The sequence below is a fragment of the Lissotriton helveticus genome, chromosome 2_1 (assembly GCF_964261635.1).
Source record: "Lissotriton helveticus chromosome 2_1, aLisHel1.1, whole genome shotgun sequence".
NCBI lineage: Eukaryota > Metazoa > Chordata > Amphibia > Caudata > Salamandridae > Lissotriton > Lissotriton helveticus.
This window is the reverse complement of record NC_136059.1, coordinates 384627743-384654606: the sequence shown is the minus strand read 5'-3', so window position 1 is coordinate 384654606 and position 26864 is coordinate 384627743. Positions and strand designations below refer to the sequence as shown.

Below are 26864 nucleotides of genomic sequence, written 5' to 3'. Positions count from 1 at the left end.
CCAACGACCCCAGGGATAAGACGGGTACGCCTGAACCTCTTGTCTGGACAGACCACCTGGCAGTACCTATAGAACTGACCCTTTCTCACTCAGACCCATCCAAGAAGGGACAGGCTCAGGGAGAGGGTAAAAGGAACTATAAAAACATCACTAATGATTCCCTAGCCCCTCTCATTAGTTCTGTCTCCCTGCCGTCAGACCCAGAGAAGGCAGCACAAAAACTTGCCAATTCCATCGTTGGAGCAATAGATATTCTAGCTCCAGCTATACGCCGATATTCAGCGAGGCGCAGGCCCTCCGCCCCCTGGTTCACTGAGCCACTTAGGCTGATGAGACAGGGTTGCAGGAGGCAGGAGAGAAAATGGAGGAAAACATGGGACACTATGGACAGAGAGACTCATAAACGACTGTTAGGTGAATATAAGGCCACGGTCATCAAGACAAAGCAAGAATTCTTCTCTGACCTCACAACTTCTCTCACCTCAGCGAAGGAGCTGTTTAAGGTAGTGGACTCCCTCTGCTCACTACAAGTTCCCGATCCAGGGATAGGATCGCAGGAGCTCTGTGACAAGATCTCAACCTTTTTCTTTGCTAAAATCGATGAGATCTCCGTTAATCTGGAAATGCAGAAAAATTCACTTGGTAACCACATTATCCAGGCTCTCACAAACTTAGAAGCCTGGTCTAAAGATCCTGCCAAGACCCTCTCTAACTTCCCCCCGATCACCCTTGATAACCTTAACTCACTGTTGAATAGGACCAAATCTTCCTCTCCTTTGGACCCCTGTCCTCTCAAAGTGATGAAGGAGTGTAGGGACACATTACTCCCTCCCCTATTGGAGGTAATGAATAGTGCCCTGTTGCAGGGGGTTTTTCCTTCAGTCTGGAAAAAAGCGATCGTCAAGCCGCTACTTAAAAAGCCCTCCCTTGACCCCGCAATCTTAAAGAATTTCAGACCCATCTCCCTACTTCCTGCCCCCGCCAAAATGCTTGAGGCCCACCTGAACTCGCACTTGTCTGCCTTCCTGGACTCCTCTGGGTTTTTAGATCAGACGCAGCATGGGTTCAGGAAATTCCATAGCACGGAGTCTGCGCTCACCATGGTGACAAACAACATCAGAATCAAAGTGGACCAGGGACAGACAACGCTGCTGGTCTTACTCGATCTGACCGCAGCATTCGACACCCTATCTCCCTCGATCTTAACATCTCGTTTGAGGGAGATAGGAGTGGAGGGGCCAGCTTTGAGCCTTCTGTCCTCGTTTTTAGACCTTAGAGAACAGAGGGCCAAACTGGGAGAATACCTCTCCCCTGCTAAATCTCTGCAATGTGGGGTACCACAGGGGTCGGCTTTAAGCCCGACCCTATTCAACATTTATGTGGCCCCTCTAGCGAGATTAGTAAAAGCGCAGGGAATGGAGGTGGTGTCGTACGCAGACGACACTCAGATAATGGTGTCGCTGACCCAATCGGTTAGCGCCTCCGCGTTCAGCTTCAGGAGTTGTATGCAATCAGTCTCTGACTGGATGATACTCAACTCCTTGAGGCTGAATGGCGATAAGACCGAGGTGCTGATCTTTGGAAGGGACCATGATGTGTGGTCAAATGAATGGTGGCCTCCATCCTTGGGAACCTGCCCGGTCCCCTCTCATTCAGCTAGAAACCTTGGGGTCATTTTTGATACCTCGCTGGCAATGACCCTTCAGGTCAATAGAACGGTGGCCACCTGTTGGGGAGTTATCAAAATTCTCCGACGAATAGTGCATTATCTTTCCCCGCAAGCTAGGAAACAGACAGTGGTTGCGTTGGTCGCTTCAAGATTGGACTATTGCAACGCACTGTATGCAGGGATCAATAAGGGACTGATTCAACGCCTCCAAACAGTACAGAATGCGGCAGCAAGATTTGTACTAGACATTCCCTACTCTTCCTCTGTGACATTAGCCAGAAAGAGCCTTCATTGGCTTCCGATAGAGTACCGTATTTCTTTTAAAATCATTTGTCTAGTGCATAGGGCTCTGAGAGCTGGAACATCTGATGGGTTGGGATCACTTCTCTCTGGTTATGTCCCCAGCAGATGTTTACGTTCATCACAACTGAATCTCTTGGTGATCCCTCGGACTAAGAAGACTAGATGGGGAGGAAGAGCTTTCTCTACAGTTGCCCCTCGTCTTTGGAATGCACTCCCTTTGGAGCTTAAGTCCCTATCCTCACTGCCCCTCTTCAAAAAGGCCCTCAAAACATGGTGTTTCAGGAAAGCCTACTAGTAGTTAGCTCTCTGGTCATGTAAATATTTCTTGTTAGGCGCCTTGATGCCCATTGGGCTGAGTATGCGCGTTATAAATTTGCTTTCATTTCATTTCATTTCATTTCCTCAGCCAGGGACCACTCCCTTACATCTCTGAACCAAGTGGGCACCTCCGGGGCCCTCTGCCCCATCCAAGTTATCGCCACCCTGCACCTGGCGAGCACCAACATTAATTGTAGGAATTCATACGAAAGTTTATTTTTCTCTAAGACCCTCTCAACAAACCGCTGCCATACGCCGGCCGTATGTCGCACAACATAAGGAAGGGACGTGCCCGCCCCCTTACCCTGCATCAGGGCTACCTGTAGTGTCTGGATGTCCACCCTACCAGAGAGGAGGCGCGTCTCCCAATTGTCTGCATCTGTAAACCAACGGGCTGCGTGTTGGAACTGGGCCGCAGAAGTAATTCATTTTAAATTAACTAATTATTTTAACTGTGTAATTACATTTTGTTTTTAAAGTTTTATTTTAGGTATGGGTTGTGGGGTTTATAGGGGTAAAGGGTGGGAAGGTAGTACATTTTAATGAATTATTATTTAGTTTATCATTAATAAATATTTGTTTAAATGATAATTAATTATTTTAATTGCACAACTTTTTTTCCGGATTTTGGACATGGGTTGTAGGTTTTTAGGGGTATGGGGTCGGAAGTAAATACAATTATTATTAATATTAATTATCAAATTGATAATTATGTGAATTGTGTAAATAATGTCCATTTTATGAGTGTGTTGTGTGTTATGTGGGGGTATATTGTGAGAAGTGAATTATTATAAATAAATAATAATTAATATTTCGTTTTCTAATTCATATTAGTAGTGTAAATATTTTGCTCTTTAAAGTTACGATTTAGGTGCAGGTTGTGAGTTTTGTGGGGTTTTAGAATAGGAAATAACTAAATTAAATGTATGTATTAAATGTTGTTATTAATAAATAATTTCTCAATAAAAAATAATTATGTGAATAAAAATGATTTTTGTATTTTATTTATAACGATATTTATAGATATTTGTGATATGTATTTAACATTGTAATTGTTTTCTTTTTTCTTTTTAATATTAAATATGTTTGTAGTTTTTTGTACATATTTATATTTTTCTTCATTTACTTTGTTATAAAAAGTATTGTCTTTTGTTGAAGATATTTTGTTTGTTTTTAATTTTGCACTGACTGAAGTGGGAATAGTAAACTTTACCCCTACGCAATCCATCACGTTCCCTACTATTGTACTGACTGGAGTAGTAATAGTACATTTTGCCCCTCTGCTATCCAACACTTTCCCTACTGATGTCCGGACTGGAGTGGGAATAGTAAATTTTACGTTTCCTCAATCCAACAGTTTCCCTACTATTGTATTGACTGGAGTGGGAATAGTAAACTTTACCCCTCTGCAATCCAACACTTTCCCTATTGTTGCACTTATTGGAGTGGGAATAGTACATGTTACCCCTCTGCTATTCAACACTTTGCCTATTGTTGTAATGACTGGAGTGGGTATAGTAAACTTTACCCCTCCGCAATCCATCACGTTCCCTACTATTGTACTGACTGGAGTGGTAATAGTAAATTTTGCCCCTCTGCTATCCAACACTTTCCCTACTGATGTCCGGACTGGAGTGGGAAAAGTAAATTTTACGTCTCCACAATCCAACAGTTTCCCTACTATTGTATTGACTGGAGTGGGAATAGTAAACTTTACCCCTCTGCAATCCAACACTTTCCCTATTGTTGCACTTATTGGAGTGGGAATAGTAAATGATACCCCTCTGCTATCCAACACTTTGCCTATTGTTGTAATGACTGGAGTGGGAATAGTAAACTTTACCCCTCCGCAATTCAACTCTTTCCCTACTGTTGTATTGACTGTTAAATTTTACGGCTCCGCTATCCAATACCTTACTTACTGTTGTACTGAATAGAGTGGGATTAGTAAATTTGACCTCCCCCGCAATCCAAAACTTTCCCTACCGTTGTACTGACTGGAGTTGGAATAGTACATTTTACCCCTCTCCAATCCAATACTTTACCTACTGTTGCACTCATTGGAGTGGGAGTAGTAAATTGTACCCCTCCAAAATTCAACACTTTCGCTACTATTGTACTGACTGGAGTGAGATTAGTACATTTTTACCTATCCGCAATCCAACAAATTCCCTACTGTTGCATTTAATAGAGGGAGATTTGTAAATTTTACCCAGAATTATAATAGTATATGTATTACGTTGTATTCCATATTTTATTTTATATTTTTATAATTTATATTATGTTTTTGTTCATTTAAAATTATAATATTTGTATTTATTGATGCTTTTAATGTGTAAAATATTTTTACAACATTTTAAGTTGTTTACTTATAAATTTAATTAGATGGATTGTTTTATTTAAAGATGTTATGTTATTGGTGTATGTATATATATGTTTGATTATATTTTTATATTAGTTAACATTTTGAAATGATAATATTTATTAAAATTATTAGGTTGATAATTGTTAAGTAGATAAATGTAAATATATGTATATTAGTTATTATATATGTGTTTAACTTTTTTTATTAAGTTTATTTGTTATATTTGTTCAAATATATATTAAATCAATTTATTTTATTAATGTTACTATTTAATATAATTAATATTCATTATTTAGATTTTTATATTTTAAAAAACAATATTTAATACAACGATATTTATTACAACTATATTTTTTTAAATATTTTTGTACTTGCCATTATAAATATAGGATGACAATATTTTTGACATTGTACTTTTGGTCACGATATTTTGGTAAGAAGATATTTTGGGGGTCGTTATTTAGTTAGTGAACCGTTAAATTGTAGACACCTAAATGATGCCACTGCCTTTTGTTTCTGTTCATAGAATGTCCCCATGTCAAGTTATTACTGAATCCTGTAGAATATCTCAGAGTGTAGAGTTTGCTGCTATGAATTACCTGACAAATGAGCCCACAAAGTCATACAGGCAATAAAGAGAACTTCTCTGAATAGCATAGGGTTTGAACTATGACGAACTTTAAATTGTATTCAACTGCTATAACCTCAAGGCACACTTTGGGCATGGGCAACAGCTCAGTCCACATAGATTTGAAGATTACATTAAGTATATCTTTGGCAGCTTTTTCTGAACAGCAAGGCAACCCTCGGAAATGTAGGTGTGTGCAAAGCAGCCCAATAAGACAGCAGCACTATTGGAAGTTTAAATAAATGATAAGGGTAAGGAAACAGGATTTTATGCAGGGTTACCCCGACTTTTGCTGTTATTTAACAGGTTGATGTTAGGATATCACATACAAAAATAGTTTCTGACATAAATATAGAATCCTAAATATTGTTTACATAAATATCATCCATTATGTTCATGATTTTCTATGAATAACTCCAGTTGGGCACGCCTATATAGACAGTATTTAGGACAAGATATTTATGCCAGGCGATATTCTCACAATGATATTCCAGCACCGATTCATTTTGCACAGGATAAAGGGTCAATACTAAATTAATTCCCATGTATGGTACCCTTTTTTTCATCTTTTTTGTTAAAAAATGGAGTCCTGGCATATTTAGTACCAAGATGAACAAATCTTTCAGAAAGACTGTGGTCTAAAGCAATTTAAAATACAAAAAATTGATTACAGTTTTCCTTTTAAAAACAACAATGAAATTTCCCATGTTCCAGTTCACAAAACAATCCTGGTCACCGTGACTCATTGGTATCTTGCTATTTAGAGTATCAGCTACTCTCCAGCAGGGGCGGATATTCCATTCTCACTCTGCAAGGACAGACAACGTATCCTCCTAGTCCTACAGGGATTGACTGGGCTCTTCTCTTCCTCTACAGACTATAAAAAATTGCATTTGTATAGGGTGTGCCTCCAGTTTTTGCTATTAGGGCAACATCAATAGGCACTCTCTTAAAATTGTATTTCCTTTATTCTCTCAGTGCAACCGTGACCACAGTGAGCCTCCCCTGACATTGCATCAGGCCAACAGACTGACGTTACTAGTTCTGGGTGTGGTATTTGCCAGATCCAAAGATGTTTCTAATTGGGCCACATAGACAGCTGGCGGGCTGGCAAGTAAGCCTCACTTCTTTCATGACTGTCTTAATATTATACATTGGCATTTTCAAATAAAATGGCTCTCCTGGGAAACTGCAAGGTTAATCTTTAGAGTGTTTATGTAACTTTACTGGATATTATCACATCGGAAAACCACATTTAATTGTCTCTGATAGGCTTAAAGTTAACTACCGAGATCATTTCAAAAGCAAAGATTATGGTGCAGAGGTAGCCAGGCCTTGATAGACTCTGGAAGATAGGTTTTCCATCATTTCACTCTATTCAGCAGTGTATATGTGGGTATCCTTCAGATTCACCAAATAGTTTCTCTGTGTTGCTCTGTGTAAAATCCTTTATTGTGCAGTCTTGGTTACCCAATGATGGGCTTAGGTTTCGGAATATGCTCTTATAAGGCCAACAAGAAGTTGAGTTTTGATAAAATTGCCTTTCCCCATTCAAACGATTGAATTTGCATGACATCCAGCATTAAACAGCGGAGTGATGTGATGCATTGAATGTACTCTAAGCCACAACTACAGAGGCCCCCCTTATCCAGTCAGAGCCTGTTGCTACAACCAAGCCTGGTTCAGGTGCGCACTCATAGTTTATGCACCTGTTGAACAAAGAATCTTGTTTTTAAGCAGGATAATCAAATGAGGCCTTCATCCAGAGACCTTATGGCACGCTTCAGCCATCTGAAACAATCTTTTGGCTGCTCGTGTTACCTGCTAATACACCTTTATTTTACTTAGCTCTGTGTTCAATTTAATTAGATTAACTTAACCTGATCTATCTTCCAAGCTAAAGAAATTCCAGCTATTAAGCCCCTATCCACCCTGACTTCCAATGATCGGAGGTGTGAATGCTTTGGATCCCATGATACTTTCAAAAGGGGCCTTCCCCATTTGTGGAGGTTTTCTAACTCTCATTAGCTACCGTCAGACACTTGTGGCCATCTTATTGCACATGATGATTTTTGAATTTGCTCATCATTTCTTAACTCCTCCATTTTGTTTATTTTGCAGGATTTTTGCAGTTACATTTCTATTTTTTTCAAATGCATTTATTTTGGGACTTTCTGTTATTGCTATCTTTAACTGTATTGGTGTTTCTCTGGTCTAGGCATAAGACATTTCAGGCACATTTCTCTGGGCATTGTTTTGCTTTCTTTCCAAGCTGCCAAAAGTGGCCTTATTAAATCTTTCTTGACTTGACATTGTGGATGTTTGATAGTTCAGTCACAATTCATATCACGTTTTTGACCTCCATCCCAGATAGCCTGTCAGATATCTTCACTGACAATATCTGCTTTGCTCCCGGCAGAAACTGTGCTTTTTTGCCTGCAGACGATGCCTTTTTCTCTCTCCTTGCAGATACTGGCACATCATTATACCCTCAATTGTGTTCCTGGTTCTCTACCTACATAGACTGAAAATGCATTCTGTCCCTGCAGGTACTGACAACACCTTTCATTTCTTTAAGAACGGACATCCCCTTTTTCATTTGGAGCCAACCAGACAGCAAAGCTGTTTGGTTTGCAAAAGACATCTCGGCGACATTGAGAAAGTTTCTCTATGAATGCATTCCACCTGTTGCTTACCATTGGCTTTTTGGTTTGTAACTCACATTTTCTGGCTTTCTATTTTCTGGCTTTTTTTACGCTATCAGGGCTTCAGTTCATCTCTCCCATGGAGCAAAGCCTTTTCACACCACCTCTTCTTATATTCTTCCAAATTTGTTGTGCATTCAAAGCCAGAGGTCAAATGTCAGGCTCTGTCTTTCTAAGGGAGCTTGGTGTTTACTTTTCTTTCTCTGACTTCAAAGTGAGAGGGTTTGTGTGACAAGCGTGCTGGATACTGGGGGTAGGAGAAGGAAAATGCTACTTACCCAGTATGCATCTGTTATTGGCATGCAGAGCTGTATATTCACATGCTTTGCATAGCCCGCCATTTAGTGTTGGGTCCGGATGTGTGCACTTTGTTTTTGTTTGTAGAAGTCTTTTCCAGTCACGAGGTAGGTGAATCCTCCTTTCCGTGATAGTGCGCAAGGGCATAGACGCCATTGTTAGACTGTTTTCCCACAGAGTGTGATAATGGAGTTAGTGAGAGTAGTAAAAAGAGATGTCCATCTATATATGTATTTAAGTAAGATGTCACTGCAACAGGTATAGGTACCCAGGGAGGCAGGTGTGTGCATGTGAATCAACAGCTCTACATGCCAAGAACAGATGCATAGTGGATAAGTAGCATTTTCCGTTCGAGGCATGTGAGCTGTAGAATAAGTATGGGCGGAAAATTCGTTCTGCTCGCGGAATTTGCAGATTTTCTGCGATTTCGCGATCCGTGGGAAATCGCGGCAAAATCTGCGAATCCGCGAGCCGGACGAATTTTGCTCAGGAAGCACTTACAGGGTTAAAGCAGGTGCCCAAATTGAAGCTAATTTCTTTGTAAAATGGTTACAAAGAAATTAACTTCAACTTGGGCACCTGCTGTAACCCTGTAAGTGCTTCCTGAGGCGCCTCGTTGCCTACTTGCAACTATTCTCTGACCCTGCTCTGACCCTCGAAGCAGGGTCAAAGAATAGTTACAATTAGGCAACGAGGCGCCTGTCCCAACAATTAAACCTCAGCAGGAAGCACTTACAGCAGGTGCCCGAGTTGAAGCTCAAATTCAGTCACGCATTATAATCAGCCCAAGAATCTAGTGAGCACGGTCGATGCTAGGCAGGTGTGCTTTCTCCCCAGATCTACCGTCTACAGTTAGCTTTAATCCGTGATGGAGGTCTAGGCATCCACGAGTTTCTCGAGTGCAATCCCCCTGTACTTCCAGTGTCCAGGAGGCTGCTTTCTCCTCATCTGCTGCGCTGATCGGCCTCTGACCCTTTATAAACTTGAGGCCTGTGAACTCGCACAGAAGCCCGGCCCCAGCCCACACACACTAGGCTATGCAACCTCTTCCCGCCCTTTCCCCCACTGTGATGGACAGCTCACTCGAGGGACCTCGGCGCCTATGGGCGCGGTGGCAAAATTACAGACACACAGGGTCACTTGAGACAACTCTTCTGGGCCTTTACGCAGCTGTAGTGTAGGAAAAGCACAATACAGATTTACCCAACGAGGTAGCACTTACTGATTAGCCAGTAGAAAGTACTCCAGTTAAGTATGGTGCAAATCGCAAAAGAATCCGCGATTTCGCGGGAAAATCCACGAATTCGTGGATTTTTTTTGCGAATTTGAAAACCGCTGATTCGCAAAATTCGCCCATACTTACTGTAGATCACATGCTTTGCACAGACCATATAGCAGTTATCTCCCAAAGTGGTGGCTAAACTGTAGCTGTTGCAGTAGCTTGAAATAGTGTACGTAAAACTACTTGGCTCACACTAGCTTGCTGTCTTGCTAACATATTTACACAATAGTTTTGTGAATGTGTGAGGTGTAGACCATGATGCAGCTTTGCAGATGTCATCTATGGGTATATTTCCTAACAATGCCATAGAAGCCCCTAGTTTGCGTGTGGAGTGCGCTCTAGGGGGCATTGTCAATGTTCGTTTTGCTTTTGCATAGCATGTTTGAATGCACTTGACTATCCACCATGCAATACCTGATTTTGAAATGGGATTGCTTTTATGTGGTGTAGCAAAAGCCACAAATAATTGATTTGACTTACGGACAGGTTTTGTACTTTCTATGTAGTAGAGTGATGCTATTTTCACATATAAGGTGTGTAAAGCACGTTCTGCCAAATAATCTGGTTGAGGGAAGAACACAGGCAACTCAACAGATTAGTTGATATGAAAGGACCTTGGGTAGAAATGTTGGGTTGAACCACTTTGTTTTGGTGTACTTGTAAAAATGTCTTCAATGGTTAGTGCCTGAAGCTCACTCACTCTGGTCAGTGATATGATAGCTATGAGGGAAGCTATCTTCCAAGTGAGAAATTGCTGCTCACATCTGTGCAATGGCTCAAAAGGTGGACACATGAGTCTGGTGAGAACAATGTAGAGAATCCACACTGGAGCAGGTGAACGTCTTGGGGGAATTACTCTTTTAAGTCCCTCCATACATGCTTTAATGACAGGCACTGTTAAGAGAGACATATGTTGCCTATTCTGGAGATATGCAGCTATTGCAGCAAGATGTAAGCTTATGGATGTTTGCTCTAAATTTGACCGCTGCAAATGTAATAAATAGCAAATTATGTATTGAACTGAAGCATCAAGTGGGTTGATCTGATTGTTATCACAGTTTATGACAAACCGCTTCCACTTTGCTGCATAGCAAGCTCTTATGGTAGGACATCTAGCCTAGTGAGGAGATTGAGGTAGCTAAACTGTAAGACTTCAGGAGCCAGATCGCAAGGTTGAGAAAACTGGGATCTGCATGTCTTATCTCTCCATGGCTCTGCTTGAAGAAATTAGGTGTAATATGTAGTTTTTGGTGAGGAACTACTGAGTGCTCTGACAGGATTGTGAAGCAGGGTTGACAGGGCCATGTTGGAGCAACTAGTTTTAGTGTCAGGGGCGCTTATTTGAGTTTCCAAACCACTAATGGAATGAGGGGGAGAGGAGGCAAAGCGTAGGCAAATATCCTTGACCAATTCATCCATAGTGCAATGCCTCCAGAAAAGGGGTGAGGATACCTGGATGCGAAGCTTGGGCTTTTTGCGTTTCGGTTTGTGGCAAACAGATCTATGTCTGGAAAGCCCCACATCTGAAAGAATGGGAGGAGAACTTGAGGGTGGAGTTCCCATTTGTGAATCTGTTGTCTTTGATGACTGAGCAGATCTGCATTCTGATAGTTTACACCTGGAAGGTGTTCTGCGACAAAATACATTTTGTGACGTATGACCCATCTCCAGATGTTCTGTGCCAGTTGTGACAGCCAGAGAGAATGTGCCCCCCCTGTTTTTGTATATAGTACATTGCTGTCATGTTGTCTGTACGGATCAGGGCAGCTTTGCCTACTAGAGCAACTAAAAACACGTTGAGCACCAGAAAAATTGCTAGCAGCTCTAGGTAATTTATGTGAAGCTGCTTTTGCTGCAGGCTTCACATGACCTGAATTGCATGCGTCTGGAGATGAGCTCCCCAACCAGAGAGCGATGGGTCTGCTGTTAGCTCTATATGTGGAACCGGGTCAATGAAGGGCTGCCCTGCTGAAAGGTTTTGTGGATTTCACCACTGCAGAGAGCGATGGGTGCGGCCATCCACCAACACTAGATCTGATAATAGACCCTGAGCCTAGCTCCACTGATGTGCTAAGTACTCCTGAAGGGGACAAATTTGAAGTCTTGTGTAAGGAACTATTAAGATGCAAGACGCCATCATCCCCAGTAACTGCATAAATACTCAAGCTGGCAATGAGTGTTTAGGCTGAAACTGATAGAGCAGAGATTGCATGTTGTGGATTCTGGCCAGGTTGGGGTAGGCCAAAGCCTTTTGTGTATCTGTTGAGGCTCCCAGATACGCCTAGGTGTTGGATGGTTGGAGATGGGACTTGGACAGCATTACTGTGAATCCAAGATCGTGGAGCAACTGCACTGTTTTGTGAGTGTGATGTAGACAGCTTTCTTGCAAGCTGGGTTTCATGAGCCAGTCGTCCAAATATGGGAAGACGTGAATGTGTTGTTGTAACGGAGTGGCGGGGGCCGCCCCTCCAAGTACTGCTATAGGGGCTGTACACTGGGACCGTTGTCAATCACCCCATACTTGTTCCCCCGTACAGAATGATCACCCCTCGTTTGACTACGGGGTTGCCAGGGACGCTGAGGACGATGAGGAACACTGGCCCTTTAAGTGGCGGCCCTTGGACGAGTGGGCGGGACCAACCAGTGACGCGACGGAGTCAAAGGCGGAAGCAGACCCCGAGGGGGTGTGCTTGTTCACCGGAGGTTGGAGGTTGGAGAAGACGGAGAGAGACGAGCGGAACGAGGAGAGGAGCGTGAGACCGGAGGAAGGAAGCTACGGAGGAGAGCAGGACGTGCCATCACCCGAGGAGACGCCAGGAGGCCACCGACACGGCGCTTCGCCCAGCCACTCACCCGGGGGAGGTGCGTGGCTACTCCAGGTACGGAGGAGAATTGCGGGTTGGGTGGCTAAGAAAAGCGGACCGAACGTGTGATAGGGGGGATTCCTTGCTTATCCCGGTACCCCTACCCTTGAGCACAACCACCTCACCGTTTGAGAGCCCTGAGTACTGCACCGCCCTCCTCACTCCCTATCCCTGACACTATTGTGATATTGAGCCCTGCCCTGACCCATCCCTTCTATTTCTTTTGGGTCTACGACCCCTGAGGGTCACCACGGAAGTCGACCAGCCCCAGAAGAGGATCAGCCTGGAGGGCAGGAGGAGAGTCGAGGCATCCAAGGCACGAGTCAGAAGACGGAGCAGGAGCAGATCACCACGCCGACCTCCATATACTCGAAAGACCTGTACTGACCATCTCTTGGCCTCAATAAAACCCTCTGTTACCAGAACCCGGCTACTGCCATTTCCTTCCGAGTCTGCCACAGTTGTCTTCATAGATGAGCTGTGACTACTGCTAGGCATTTGCTGAAAATCCTGGGTGCGGTAGTAACTCTAAATGGGAGCACCTTGAACTGATAATGCTGGCCTGCCACTATGAACCTGAGGTATTTGCAGTGAGTAGGTTGTATTGGGATATGGAAATATGTGTCCTTTGAGTCCAGAGTGGACAGAAATTTGCCGCAGCAATTGTTGGAGTGTGACCATGTGAAAATAGTCCGACTGAATGTATAATTTTAGATCTCTGAGGTCTAGTATAGGCCTGAGAGAGCAGTCCTTCTTGGGAATTCAGAAGTACAGAGTATACCCCGGCCCCTTGATATTTTAATGGGACTGGTTCTATAGCGCCTTTCTCTAACAGACAGAGAGCTTCTTACTTTAGAAGGGTAAAATGTTCTTGTAACATTGTGTGTGATCGTGGAAGAATGTTTGGGGGAGTGTCTGTAAGTTCCAGGCAGTAACCATATTGGATAATTTGTAGAACCCATTTGTCTGAGGTGAATGTGTTCCAGATAGGGAGAAATTGGGAGAGACGTTCCCCGACAGGAGTGGAATGATTGGAGGGTAGTGGAAGGAAGTCACTGCTTGTTATTTGCGGGGGAAGTGCGTGTGGAGTTGACCCTGGCTCTTCCCTTACTATTGTTTCCTCTAAAACCTCCTCTGAAATAGCCTCTTGATGAAGGCTATTGGTTGTTGCCTTTGTAAGAGGAGGAGGGATTTTCTTTGGAAATATTCTTGGAGCCAGCCCTGTAAAAGGAGCGATGAAAGGAACCCCTATTTGTAGGGAACTGCAAGGCCCCCATGAACTTTGCGACCTCAGTTTTTTTTCTTTTTTTCCAGCGAGGTGTCAACTGCTGGACCAAAGAGGTGTTCTTTGTCAAATGGCTGGTTTTAAAATAGAGGCTTGTACCTAAGGTTTGAAACCTGAAATCCTCAGCCAAGCATGCCTGCCTAGCAGTACGCTGGTGTTTTTTTGCCTGTGCTGCTGTATCTGCTGCGTCTAGCGCGCATCTGATGGCGGTATTAGTCTACCCTCCTGAATAAGATCATTAGATTTATGTTCATAAGGCAGAAATTGCATGAGCATTTCTAACTCATCATAATGAGCACTATCATATCTGTCTAACAAAGCCTGAGCATTAGCAATGCACCAATGATTAGCTGCCTGTGACAATACCCTTTTGCTAGAGGCATCAAGTAATTTCGACTCCTCATCAGTTGAAGGGGCCTCACCTGTGGTCTGTGAATTAGCTCTCTTGCAAGCGTTGGAAACCACAAGAGAGTCTAAGGGCAGCTGACCTTTGATGTAGGCAGGGTCAGTAAGTGCAGGTTTATATTTTTTCTCAACCCAAGGCATGATGATTCTTGCCCTTACGGGATCTTCAAAAACCTCATCTACGTGCTTAAGCATCCCCTTAAGCATTGGCAGTGTATGGGTAGTTCTTTGAGAGGAACTTAGGGTCTCAAATAAGAAATCCTCCTCCAATGCCTGCTTATGTAATTCCACCCCATAGTAATGAGCAGCCCTCTTAAGTAGCTCATTGTAACCTATATTGTTGTCGGGTGGTGAGGGTCTGGACAGATGTAAGTCAGGGTCATAATCCGTGTTTGGGTCAGTGTCATAGTCCTCCCATGAGTCAGTATCTTGTGGCCTATCCTGATACCCATCCCCTTCATCCTGTGGTTCAGGTCATAGTGGTGGTGGTGAATTTGTGGGTGTGATGAGTAAGTTGGGATCAGTGGGCTAAGGTGGTGAAATATAAGGGGGTGAAGGGTTAGTACCCACATTTTTTCTCTTCAAAGGAATGTGGTACTCCTCTTGTTTGAGCATCTTCCTTTTTTAAGGCAATTTGGTATGAATATGTCCAGTATATGGGTTTATAACAAGCTCTTTCTGTTTCGGATTCAAAGGTGGAACATCAGACGAGGCTCCTTTGGTGGAGTCTTTTTGTCTTTGCTAGCCATTTTTGGCGTCGAAAGTTTCGGTTCCGAAGATTTAGCCTGCGATGAAGGTGGGATGTGGACCACGACATGCTTTGATTTCTACACTGAGGATTTTGGTTCGGCGTCAGCATAGGGACGACTCAAGCCCGAACCGGAAGGCTTCTCTTTGTGTTTCGGTGCCGGGCCCGGGGGGCGAGGCACGCAAAACTTTTTCTCACTGCCAACCTTGGCCCGAAGGCAGAGGAACGACCTGAGCCTTTTTGGTCTTATATTGTTGGGGCAAGGGGGCTTCTGCACTCACCGTATGCTGACCAGGTGTAACTTGCTTCTCTTCTTCCATGTTGGAGTCAGACTCGAACGCAGAGACGTGTTCTGCTTCCTCGGCTCCTTGAGCTTGTTGTTCTTCTTGATCTGAATCTTCGCCGACTACGTCCCGTGCAGAGCCGCCTTAATGTTGCATCTCGTGACATTGAGCCTGACTGTCACGATGCGTCTTCTTTGATTGAAACGATCGGCACGTGTCACAGTCTTTCTCGTCCTGTTCTGGGTATAGACAGAGGTTGCACACTTCGTGCAGGTCGGTACGAGTAAATTTGGTGCGACACCCGGGATAGAGCTTGAATGGAGTCCTTTCCATCGATTGCTAGCGAGCCCAGCGCAGGTAGGCCCAACGGCCCTCCACAAGTTTTCCGATCGAAGGTCTTTGAATCAAAACAATATCCGAAGAATGGGGATCGCGATTGAGAAACAATACTGTCGAGGGTAGTGGATTGCACATTGAAGGGATCCCGAGAAACAGTGCCGAAACGGTGCACAAAAATTCACATCTGAACTCGATGGTGGAAAAAACCAATCTAACAATGGATTCGATGCCCATGCACACTATCACTGAAAGGAGGAGTCACCTACCTTGTGACTGGAAAAGACTTCTTCAAACAAAAACAAAGTGCAAACATCTGAACCCAACACTAGATGGCTGGCTATGTAAAGCATGTGATCTACAGCTCACATGCCTCGAACTGTATTTTTTTTAGCACACAGCATTTAAATGAACTGTGCAAGTATTTCAGAATATATCAGAATTAGGAAAGTGCAAGCACAGAATGTTTTTAATCCTGAAGTGTGCTGGAAACAAATACTTTAATGTGATACAAACAAATCAATACACTAGGTGATGTAATTTCCACACATTATTGTTTGAGCACTCTAACTGTATGTCTGTGCAAATGTAAGGGTTATTGCAATTAAAAATGTGTTCCATAGGTCGCTGCCTGATCCGCCTACTGTGGGGAAATGGAGGAGGGGGGGCGACTGGTGTGGCACCCAGGAGGAGGCCCTATTTGAAGCTAAGGGGGCCCCAGACCTGTTTTACAGGATCTGGGGAAAATGGTTTAATTTACTACCACCATGACTGAAGCTTTGCTGTCTGTTCCTAGCCCCTGGCTTTACCCTGTACCCGCGAATGTGGACCGGCATGTTGAAATATGCTTCCCACGATTCCTGTCTAATACTCTGCTGTGTGATTTGATTGAGCTACACCCAAAGAATTGTTGTCTATTATTTCAAATTCCAAATAAAGCTGATTATCAAAAAAAATGTGTTTCCATTCTACTCTACTCCACTCTATCTGTATCACACAATACACTCTACTCTGCATCACTTCACTTTACACCGCTCCATGCCACTGCTCTCTGCATCAATGCACCCTACTCCGCTCTGCACTACTCACTCTACTTTACTCTACCACTCTCTACTCTACTCTGCACCACTCTACGCCAATGCACTCTGTCACTCTGTCACTATACTCTACTCTACACCACTGCACTCTTCGCCATTGCACTGAACACCACTCCAGTCTAGGCCAGTCCACTCTACTCTGCTCAACTCCACACTATGCCACTCCACTCCACTCTATGCCACTTTGCAACACTGAACACTGTGCCAATACACTCTGCACCAATTCACTCTACTCTACCACTCCACTCAACAGCCCCGCACATCACACCAAACCACTGTATGCCACTTTAATCTACTCTGCACCACTGCACTCTGCACCACTTTACTCTACATCATAACACACTATGACACTCTATGCCACTGCACTCTACCCTGCATCACTCCACTCTACTCCACTCTATGCAACTTCACTCTATGCCATTGCATTCTGTCAGTCTACAGTCACCACTGCACTGTACACAACTCCAGTCTAGGCCAGTCCACTCTACTCTATGCCACTCTAGCCTGCACCACTCCATTCAATACCACTGCACTCTAAGCCACTACAATCTGGAGAATGGAGAAGTGTGGCTCACTGGTTAGAGGAGGCAGACCTGGAAGCAGAGGTCAGCCCGGGACCAGGGTTTAATTCCCGGCTCGGCGGGGTCTTGAGTCCTAAAAATTTCCATGGACTCGACAATTCTCGCTCCGGTGCCTACTCGATTCACGGGTTCACACTCTGCGACTCTGGGCAATAGCTTTCTTAATCTCCACAACGGCCCCTCGCGGCGGGATGCCTGGCTTTCACCTTGCGGATACCCTGCTGGGGTTATCTCACAGGGGAATACCAGGACGGGTTCCCTAAGCAAGCGCTTAGAAACCGCTTGGTGATTTGCGCTATATAAATTCCTGTACATTTACATTTACATTACTATGCACCACTCTAATCTATGCCATTGCATTCTACAATGCTGCATTGTACACCAATGAATTCTATGCTGCTGCACTCTGGGCCACTATCCTTTGCAACACTCTATGCCAATGCACTCCACATCAGCCCACTCAATGCCACTTCACTCTACGACACTGCACTCTATTATGTACCACTTCACTCTATGCCATCGCACTCTACTCCACAGAACTCTACTCAGTGCCATTCTACTCTTCGTCACTCTACTTTACGCCACTCTACGCCAATCTACTCTACACCAATATACTCTACACCACTCCACTCCACAACCCTCTACTCACCAGCACTGCACTCTACAGCACTGAACTGTACACCACTGTACCCTGCACTACTGCATTTTATCCCAATGCACTCTGCATCACTCTACACTAAATCACTGCACTCTACCCCACTGCACTTTGCAGCACTCCACTCTATGCCACTACTCTCTATAGCACTATACTATACTCTGCAACAGTCTGTGCTACACCACTACACTCTGTACCACTGCACTCTATGCCACTACAATCTATTATGCACTACTCTAATCTAATGCCACCAAATTATATGCTGCTGCACTCCGTGCCACTATACTCCACAACACACTATGCCAATGCACTACACTCTATGCCACTCCACTCTCCGACACTGCAATCTGTTCTGCCCCACTGCAATCTACTCTGCACCACTCTAGTCTTCACCACTCTACTCTACTCCACCCCACTCTACTCTACGCCACTCTACTCTACACCAGTGCACTCTACAACCCTCTACTCTGCAACACTGCAATCTACAGCACTGAATTGTAAGCCACTCTACTCTGCTCGACTACATTATATGCCAATGCACTCTGCACCACTCTACTCTGCATCACTTCACTCAACCCCACTGCAGCACTCCACTCTACGACACTACTCTCTATGGCACTATACACTACTCTGCACCATTCTGCGCTGCACCACTGCACTCTGCACCACTACACTCTGTACCACTGCACTCTATGCCAGTACAATCTACTATGCACCACTCTAATCTATGCTATTGCACTTTGCCTTGTTTAAGGGAATATTACTCTCCGGTTCTCTGTCTGCAGAGTTGATTTACCCTCCCTCCTCCAAAAACTGCCATTCAGCGTCCACTCCCGACATACATCAAACCAAAATTTTTTTTTACTTCAGTACTGGACCGTCACACGGGAGTTAGGGGCAAAGGGGCATTATGTCCTAGGTTCTGTGCTTTCCAGGGTTCGTGTTAATTGAGCAAATTCTATTTATAGAGTTTTGATTGCAAGCCTGCTGTCTTCACCAATAATGAGCAGCTTATGTACCCATGCACTAGATGGTGTCAGACAACATGTTTTCTTTTTCCTTTGAGCCGATTTGTTATATTATTAATACTTAGAAACAGGTGTTTATGGCATCTAAGCAAAATTGCAGAAGGCTCCGGAGGGCCCGCACTGCTATACCCCATGCAAGCCTGCTGAAGGATCTACCACCGTTTTATTTTCTTCTGTGGGATCTGCTACTTTCTTTTCAGCTTGCAGTGACCGATATCACATGTTCTTACGTCTAGCAGCTGACACTCTCTTATGTTTCCCTATAGTGGCTGACACTTCACATTTTCCCCTGCAGAGCGGTTTGTCATTCAAGGGTTGTGCTTGGCATGCGAGTGGTTGTGCATCAGCATGTACAATTTGTGCTACATCCTCGGATTTTCCCCTAAAACCTGCAGTCCTGCAATTATCTCCAAATGTAACATTTGTTGTCATTCTTATGCTTCAGGCAACTTTAGTTCTGGTTTCTATTCCGGTGCAATTTTAAACTCTTGAAATAAGTATATTTTCACTTACTCGCCTAACACTTGCATACCACTATGTTATTTATTTAATAGAGAAATAACAGTCACTGCTACTATCTACTAAGGGGATGTCGGCTGGCCGAATTAAGATATAAAACGCACGAGAAAACAAATGTTTTCATTTACAACCTAGTCCACACATGCACCGCTCTGTCACAGACTTTACGGCAATTACTTCTGATACTATAGAGTATACTCAATTAATTAATTAGTTAATTAGCCCTTGAGCTTACTCACATGCAATTAAAATCCTAATTACATTAAGCTAACAGTTCGTGTTAGCATTTACGTGGAGGAAAAAACCTGGGGAAAGATAAAAAGCGAGACAACATTTAATTGTTTCTACTGTTCTGCTTCATAAATAATAGTATATGATGGGGTAAGTCATTTCTGGACAGGTGCTTTTGTTCCTTTAGTGGCATTTAACTTGACTGAGGTGTCTGCCTTTATCTATTGTGATACTTTAGTGTTTTATGTCTATTATCATAACATCTGTACAAAACAAGAGTAATCAGTGGCGGGTGGCAAAGCAGGGGGGGACAACATTTCTTTTTAAACATTTTTTTTTAAACCACTTACCTCCACATCAGGGCCACCTCCATCTCTCCCCCATCGCTGCTTCTCTGAAGAGTCCCGGAAGCACGCTTACACCAATCACAGCACTGCAAGGCAGCGTTGTGATTGGTCTGAGTGCCGCGATCGGTGCTCTGACGAGTAGTGAGAGCCTGGGCATGGTGTCTACCCAGGCTGTGCATTAGAGCCTGGCGGAGAACATGCTAAGTGCGCATCACTGTTTGGCCGGCCCAAGACAGCTGGACAAACCATGATGTGCATGTAAGTGCATGAACCACTCCTCCCCCTGTGGCACCAGCCTCGCACCTCTCTAACCCAGCCCTGTAGCTCAGAAAAATCAAACTAAATAATGATGTTATTAACATTTGATTTTTGCCTGTTCCTGCTCTGAGAGCAGTGGGGCGACGCTGAGGCAAATCTCTTTGCTGCAGAACTGTTTTCATTAGGTCAGCTAGACGGGCTGCAAATAATTAAATGATTATGGGCGACATACCATCACATTTCTCCCATAAATGGCAGGAGTCACAGGAGCGCTCTGTTGCTGCAGGTAATTGACAGCTGTTGTCATCTGTCACCGTGTATGCCCTCCCCAGGCACTGAAGCGCGAGCATCTTGCAGGCCGTGAGCGCTACGTGGCGCTGATTTCTCCCATCGATAGCACAGATGTCAAGCGATGACCTGCAATACAAGAGGTGACGCAAAGTGAAAACAATTGCAGCTGTGTGGAGGTTGCATGCCCCTCGCCTGCTGTTCGCCCTACAGCGACTGCTGAACTTGCTCCCTCGTTCTCCTAGTGTCTCAACAGCAGTGCTGTCCAGAGGAGGTCTGAGAGGTTGGGCACGGCCATGGTTTATTTTATTGATAGACTGGAAGCCTGGGATGGATCTTGCCCTTGTCGAATTACCTAAGACACCCCTGCTCCATAGACACTACAGTCAAAGAGTCCCCTCCGTTCTCAAGGTACAGTCTTTACTCCTCCCTCCAACCACACACCAAAGTCAAAGAATGCGATGTCTATTCTTGGGGGCCCTGGGTAGCCAACAGTTGTTGGGCAGAATGGTGTGTGTGCACTGTAGTTTACTGCTAGTATCCCAGGGACCACAACACCATTACATTGCAAAACAATGCTACGTCCTTTGTGTGCATGATTCGCACCACGGCGAGCCATCAACGCTTCCTACAGCATTTGGAGGGAGTGATTGGCTCAGACATAGTATCATACTGTAAAGGGCACTCCGATACAGAAGTCAGTATTTTATCTAACATTTGTTTAACAGGTAAGTAACTAAGACACGATACACATAAAAAACAGAAGGTGCTAGAAAGTTCCAGAACACAATACAAGTCCACCTCAGAAATACCTCACCTTCTGACAGTCGTATATTTCTTTAAAAAAGCATTAATCATTCCTTTTATCTTTCTTGTTCTCTCATACCCTGAGAAACAAAGAGTTTGATTCACAAGGGTATTTAATAATACATGAAGTAGTCCGCACACTCATAAATGTTTTTGTGAATTGGCCCCAGGGCACATTACATTTTATATTCATTAAAAAAAAATTGTAAACAGATTTTTATAGCTTTTACCGCATTCCAATATCACATCTTGCAATGACAATGAGCTATCTCCATTACATTGTGGTAACCATCACCGTTTAATGCCATCTGTTTCGAGCTCCCAGAGCCCAACTCTCCCCTCACTACTCCATTGAAAGTCACAACAAGTTGTAGATATACAACAGGTCTATTCACATCTTTATTCTGGGGTCAATATCAAACCAGGCTTCCCCCCCCCCCCCCCAGCCCCGAGTCATCCCCAGAGGATCATTTTGTGGTGGGCTCCCAGGCAGAGACAGCATCCACAGTGTAGATTCACCTGATTCCAACCCCGGGTCCTTCATGCTGTCAACCAGCACCTCTCAAGCTCCGGCCCTCTCAATTGAGCCAATCCCTCTAGGAGCGTCCCTAAGCAGGATTTCCCCATCACACCCCGCCCACATCTCTAGCTTTTTTTTTGCATACTGCTCTCTGGGGCTCCCCTGGGGTCTTCCAATGCTTTATTTCCCATTTAGCTAGGATAAAGTCCAAGTCCTGGAACCTACTGGTAACCCTTGTTTTGGAGGTATGGGGGAACAGACTTAAAAGGTAGTGGGCCGGTGAGCAGTGAATAGTCTTTTCAGTAATGTCCGCCACCATTTTAGTAACTTCTTCCCAGTAGCTGTGCAGCGCTGGACATGCCCAGATCATGTGCATCATTTCCGCTCTGAGTTCTTCCCAGCACAGACATGCCACATCCTCCCTGTGGAAGTATTTAATAATGCGTCAGAGGCTGAGATATGCCCTGTGCAGGAAGTAAAAAGGAATTTATCTGAAGCAGGCCTTTCTAGTCACCTTGGGGTTTCTATCCAGGATGATCTCCAAGTCTCTATCTGCTATGAGGGTACCAAAGTCCTCTGTCCAGTGGTACCTCAATGTGGTCAACGGTTGGAGTGAATCACTTCTTATCGTCCCGTAGAGGCATGTGACTGCTTTGATTTTACCTCTCGCCGTACCGATTTACCTGCAAGCGTTGTGGTGCTTGGGTTCTGAAATGCCAGCCCTCCATTGAGGCAGAGGGCTGCCGTCACCACACTGTGAAGAAAAAAGTGGCCCTGGGGAAGCTCCAACTTTCTAGACGCCGCCTGACCTGCCGTGAGGGGAACGGCCAACTTGCTCTGTACTTTGCCCCTGCTTACCGCCAGAACCGCGCCGTGAGGGAAACGGCCAGCGCTCAGGTCACCAGCGCCCATACCGCCGTCCACCGCCATCCACCCGGTGCAGCAGCAGCTGGGGAACTACATCACCCAGCTGCCCCGGGGGTGGACGCGGCGGGTGTGACGACGGCTACGCGCCAGGAGGCGCCTCATTAGCAGGGAACGCCTCTCGCACACGCGAGTCGCGCGCGGGAGAAGCCCGGGACAAGGGCGGGACAGTCTTAGACAGTCCTAGACTGGCCACGACTGGACTGGACCAGGATATTAACATCTCCAGAACTGTGAGTCTTCCGCCCGTTCCCTTGGTCATTGAATTGTTAGCTTTTGTCCATTTTATCTGCACCGCTTTATTTGTGTTGAATTATGTCAAAACAAAAAATACCCATTACTCCTGCTAACACCATGGACAATTATCTGGTACACAGAGTGGCAAAAATAAACAGTGACCGGAGGTCCTCTTTGGGACTGAGTGACTCTTCCCCTTGCTCCCAAAGCGAAGCTTTGGATCTAATTGACTTGGATCTAGAAGCAGTGAATACATCAGTTACTGAAAATGCCAGAAATGATGATTGTTCAGTGTTAAAATCACCTATAAATGTTTTACATCATGATATAAATGTTGATTTACTAACGGGGGAGGAGCTACATAGGTCCTGTATTGATCTAGAGGTGGTTGAAGAGAGTGCCTCTTCGCCAACGCCAGTCCCGGCTCCAAGAGTGGTCAAAAGACCCACCAAGGTCCCTCCGAAAAGGCTAGGTCTACGGTCTAATAGCAAAAAACCTGCAACCCCCCCTAAAATTAAACACAAAAATACTACTGATGAAACAAGGGAGGAAAGGAGTAATACAATAAACTTTGAAGAGCTGTTGTCAAATAAGTTTATGGCCATGTTAGAAGCTAAGATATCCTGTATAATCAAGCCGCTTATATCCAAAGTAGATCATCTGTCTGATAAAGTTCATAAGCTGGAGTCACTTTTAAAAATTACGAATGATAATGTGGGCGAACTCCCTAATGTAATTATGAATAAGATAGACGAAAAGTCGGTGAATATGACTGATATCCCACAACCAACACCCATCCCTATTGTGACAAGTATATCCAGTGTTAGAAACGATGTTGGTAATCCCGCAGTTCCTGTACCTTTGATAACCCAAGGGGATGCTTTAACACCCAACCCCCATTTAGAACTAAACCCTGTAGAACTGATTGTGGAAGCCTCTCCACTGGTTTTAGTATTGGCTAATGTCCCACCACTCGAAAAAGATCAGTCTGAGACCCCTGATTCTCTCCTAAATAAATCCTTGCAGTGGTTAGGTAACAACATGCAAATATCTCCATGGGGTAGAGAAAAGTTGTCTGAAGACCTCCTAACAGCAAGAAGAGTAAAGTGGATAGGGACAAAACCAAAGAAATTTGCTGGGGATTGCGTGGTATTGAATCTTAAGGGCCCCGATGTATTATCAGATATTCTGCTTAATATCTTTCCACCCCAGCGTAGAAGGGCAGAAATAGTTCCATTGACGTTGGACTTTTTTTACAGCAGAAGAGGCCTAGTGGCAAAGCCCAGCATCCTAAGGACAAAGTGGTCAGCAGTGGGAACTAGAAGGGTCATGGGCGAACAACAAATTCATGATTGGGGGATAAATTTGGAAAACCGCTACTCGGCTTTATCCAACTTAAATGAATGTGATTGACTCACAAGCCGAGAAAGCCCATTGCTGCAAAAGCATCCAAATAGAGGAAATGTGACATGCACCGTCCTGGTAAACCAGAATATGGATATAGAGAGACCATCCTATATGGCACATGGAAACTTTGTCCCTGCGGTACATAAAATAGTTACTGAGGGTACCGCTTGCATTGCAGAGGTGATAGAGCCCAAGGCCACACTAACGGAGGGCAAAATACTAATAGCAGATAGCCAATTAATAACCCGGAAATTTGAAAATGGGCAGCTATTGCTCCATCAGGATTCTGTCTTGCTTTCCCTCGTATCTTGGAATATAGCAGGCATAGCAAGCAAGATACCCACATTGGAATGGGCTGATTATATTGATCAACACGATATAATCATGTTGCAAGAAACATGGTCTCTTACTCCAACCTTTAGAGAGGGGTTTCTTAATTTTTATATCCCAGCAACTAGAAACCGGCTGGGACGCCCCTCTGGAGGTTTGTTAATTTGGATAAGGCAGTCGCTGAATTGCACCATAAAACAGCTATCCATACCATCTAATGATATCATGGCACTTAACATTAAATGGGATAATGGTCAAGAGCTTACCCTGTACAATGTTTACGCTAGAGGAGTGTCTAGCAGCAAAACCTCTAATACTGTCACAGTCTTAGAGCAGACCATCGAAATGTCTTCGCCACAAAAACAAATAATAGTGGGAGGGGATTTTAATGTCACTTTCGAGCCTCTGGGAGAAGAGGATGGGGCATTGTCTGAGGAAGAGGATGATAAGTGGGGAATACCGCAGCTGGAATTGCCTACCATTAAAAAATGGAGTAGCGTGGCAATCCAGATAAAAAGTCTCTGCCTAGCTAGAGGCCTGAGAGCGACAAATGGTCGCTCGCCTTCCGATCAAAAAGGACACAACACGTTTGACAATGGCCGATCATCTAGCAGAATTGATTATATACTCCTAGACGTAAGGATCTGGAGTAAAATGCTAGACATGGTTGTAGAAGACAGACTAGAAAGTGATCATAATCCCCTGCGATTGACATTTTATTCCCACTATGAGTCTATGGTACAAATTAATAATATTGGAATGATGACGCAGGATGTAGTATGTGCGAATAACTTACGTAACCTTAAGTGGAGTAAGCTCGCAGAGGATGTAGCACAACTAGAGGTATTAAAGAAATTGGTAGCCAATGAAGTAAATATCATCGAGTCGTACCAAGGGACGCCCAAATTCCAAGACTATGTGATGGAGGCTCATGATAATCTTTTTTCTAAAATACAAAGTTTTTTCATTAAAAAAGCGGTTCCTTGTAAAGTGGGAAAAAATCACCCAGTACAAGGCTGGTATGACAAGAGTTGTAGGGCGGCACAACACAATCTGAGCCTGGAATTGAAAACAGGTAATGCATTAGCAATTAGGAGGGCGAGAGATGTATATAGACAAACCCAAAAATTGGCCAGGAAACGCTGGGATGAAGAAGGTTGGCAAGATTTGAAGGAGGCATGTGCAGCCAAGGATTCTAGGCGTTTTTGGACTATAGTAAAATGGGAGAGGGGAGGAATAGCAGCCCAGCCACACAATAATGTTCCCATAAACCAATGGATAGAGTTTTTTAAACCACAGTATGCCCGAAATCTTGCATACATTCTTGACCAAACACCCCCATTTACTTTCTTCAAAACTCCAATATTCAACGAGAAGGATGTTAGCATCGCGTTGGATTGCATAGCGGGGGGGAAAGCCCCAGACATGGACGGTATCCCAGCCGATGTATTTTTGTCGGACCGGATTGCCTGGAGTTCTTATTTTAAAATGTTGGCAAATGCTGTGGCGATGGGAGGGGAAGTGCCCCCGTCATGGAAGGGAGCAGAAATAATCCCCATATTTAAAAAAGGAGATAAAACATTAGCCCAAAATTATAGACCCATCAGTTTAATAGACACAGCGCAAAAACTAATGGGGCGTTTAGTTCAGAATAAGCTGCAGCAATGGATAGATGAGAAGAATATATTGTCCCCCTATCAGGCAGGGTTTCGGCCATTGACCAGTAGTGTTGACCAGGTCCTTTACTTCCTGACCATCTATTGGAGAAATGTCACACTAAAAAAGGGTACGTTGTATGCAGTCTTTGTAGACTTAAAAGCAGCTTTCGACTTAGTCCCTAGAGAAAAACTGTGGCAGACCCTGGCTGATGTAGGTTTAAGCCAAGAACTCCTTACTCTCCTAGTTCGCCTCCATGACAATAACTTTGCTAGAATAAGATGGGGCAAGCAAGGAGAAGTTACAGACTCTTTCCCAGTAGAACGAGGAGTAAGGCAAGGGTGTGTCCTTGCACCAACACTATTTTCAATTTATATAAACGGAATTGTCGCCCACTTAATGAAATCCCCATGCGATGCTCCAAGTATAGCAGGCTCCCACGTCCCTGTTCTAATGTTTGCGGACGATACGCTTTTACTTTCCCGCACAC

The 26864-nt window shown here is 44.3% G+C and overlaps 1 protein-coding gene across 1 annotated transcript in view; it reads right to left on the bottom strand.

Moving 5' to 3' along the window:
* C7 (complement C7) overlaps positions 1-26864 on the bottom strand; it is a 643094-nt gene that overhangs the window by 8280 nt on the left and 607950 nt on the right. The window contains exon 17 of the mRNA XM_078675005.1: positions 20438-20622. Within this exon, the coding sequence (XP_078531131.1) occupies positions 20438-20622 (185 nt within the window). The remainder of the gene's footprint in view (positions 1-20437; positions 20623-26864) is intronic.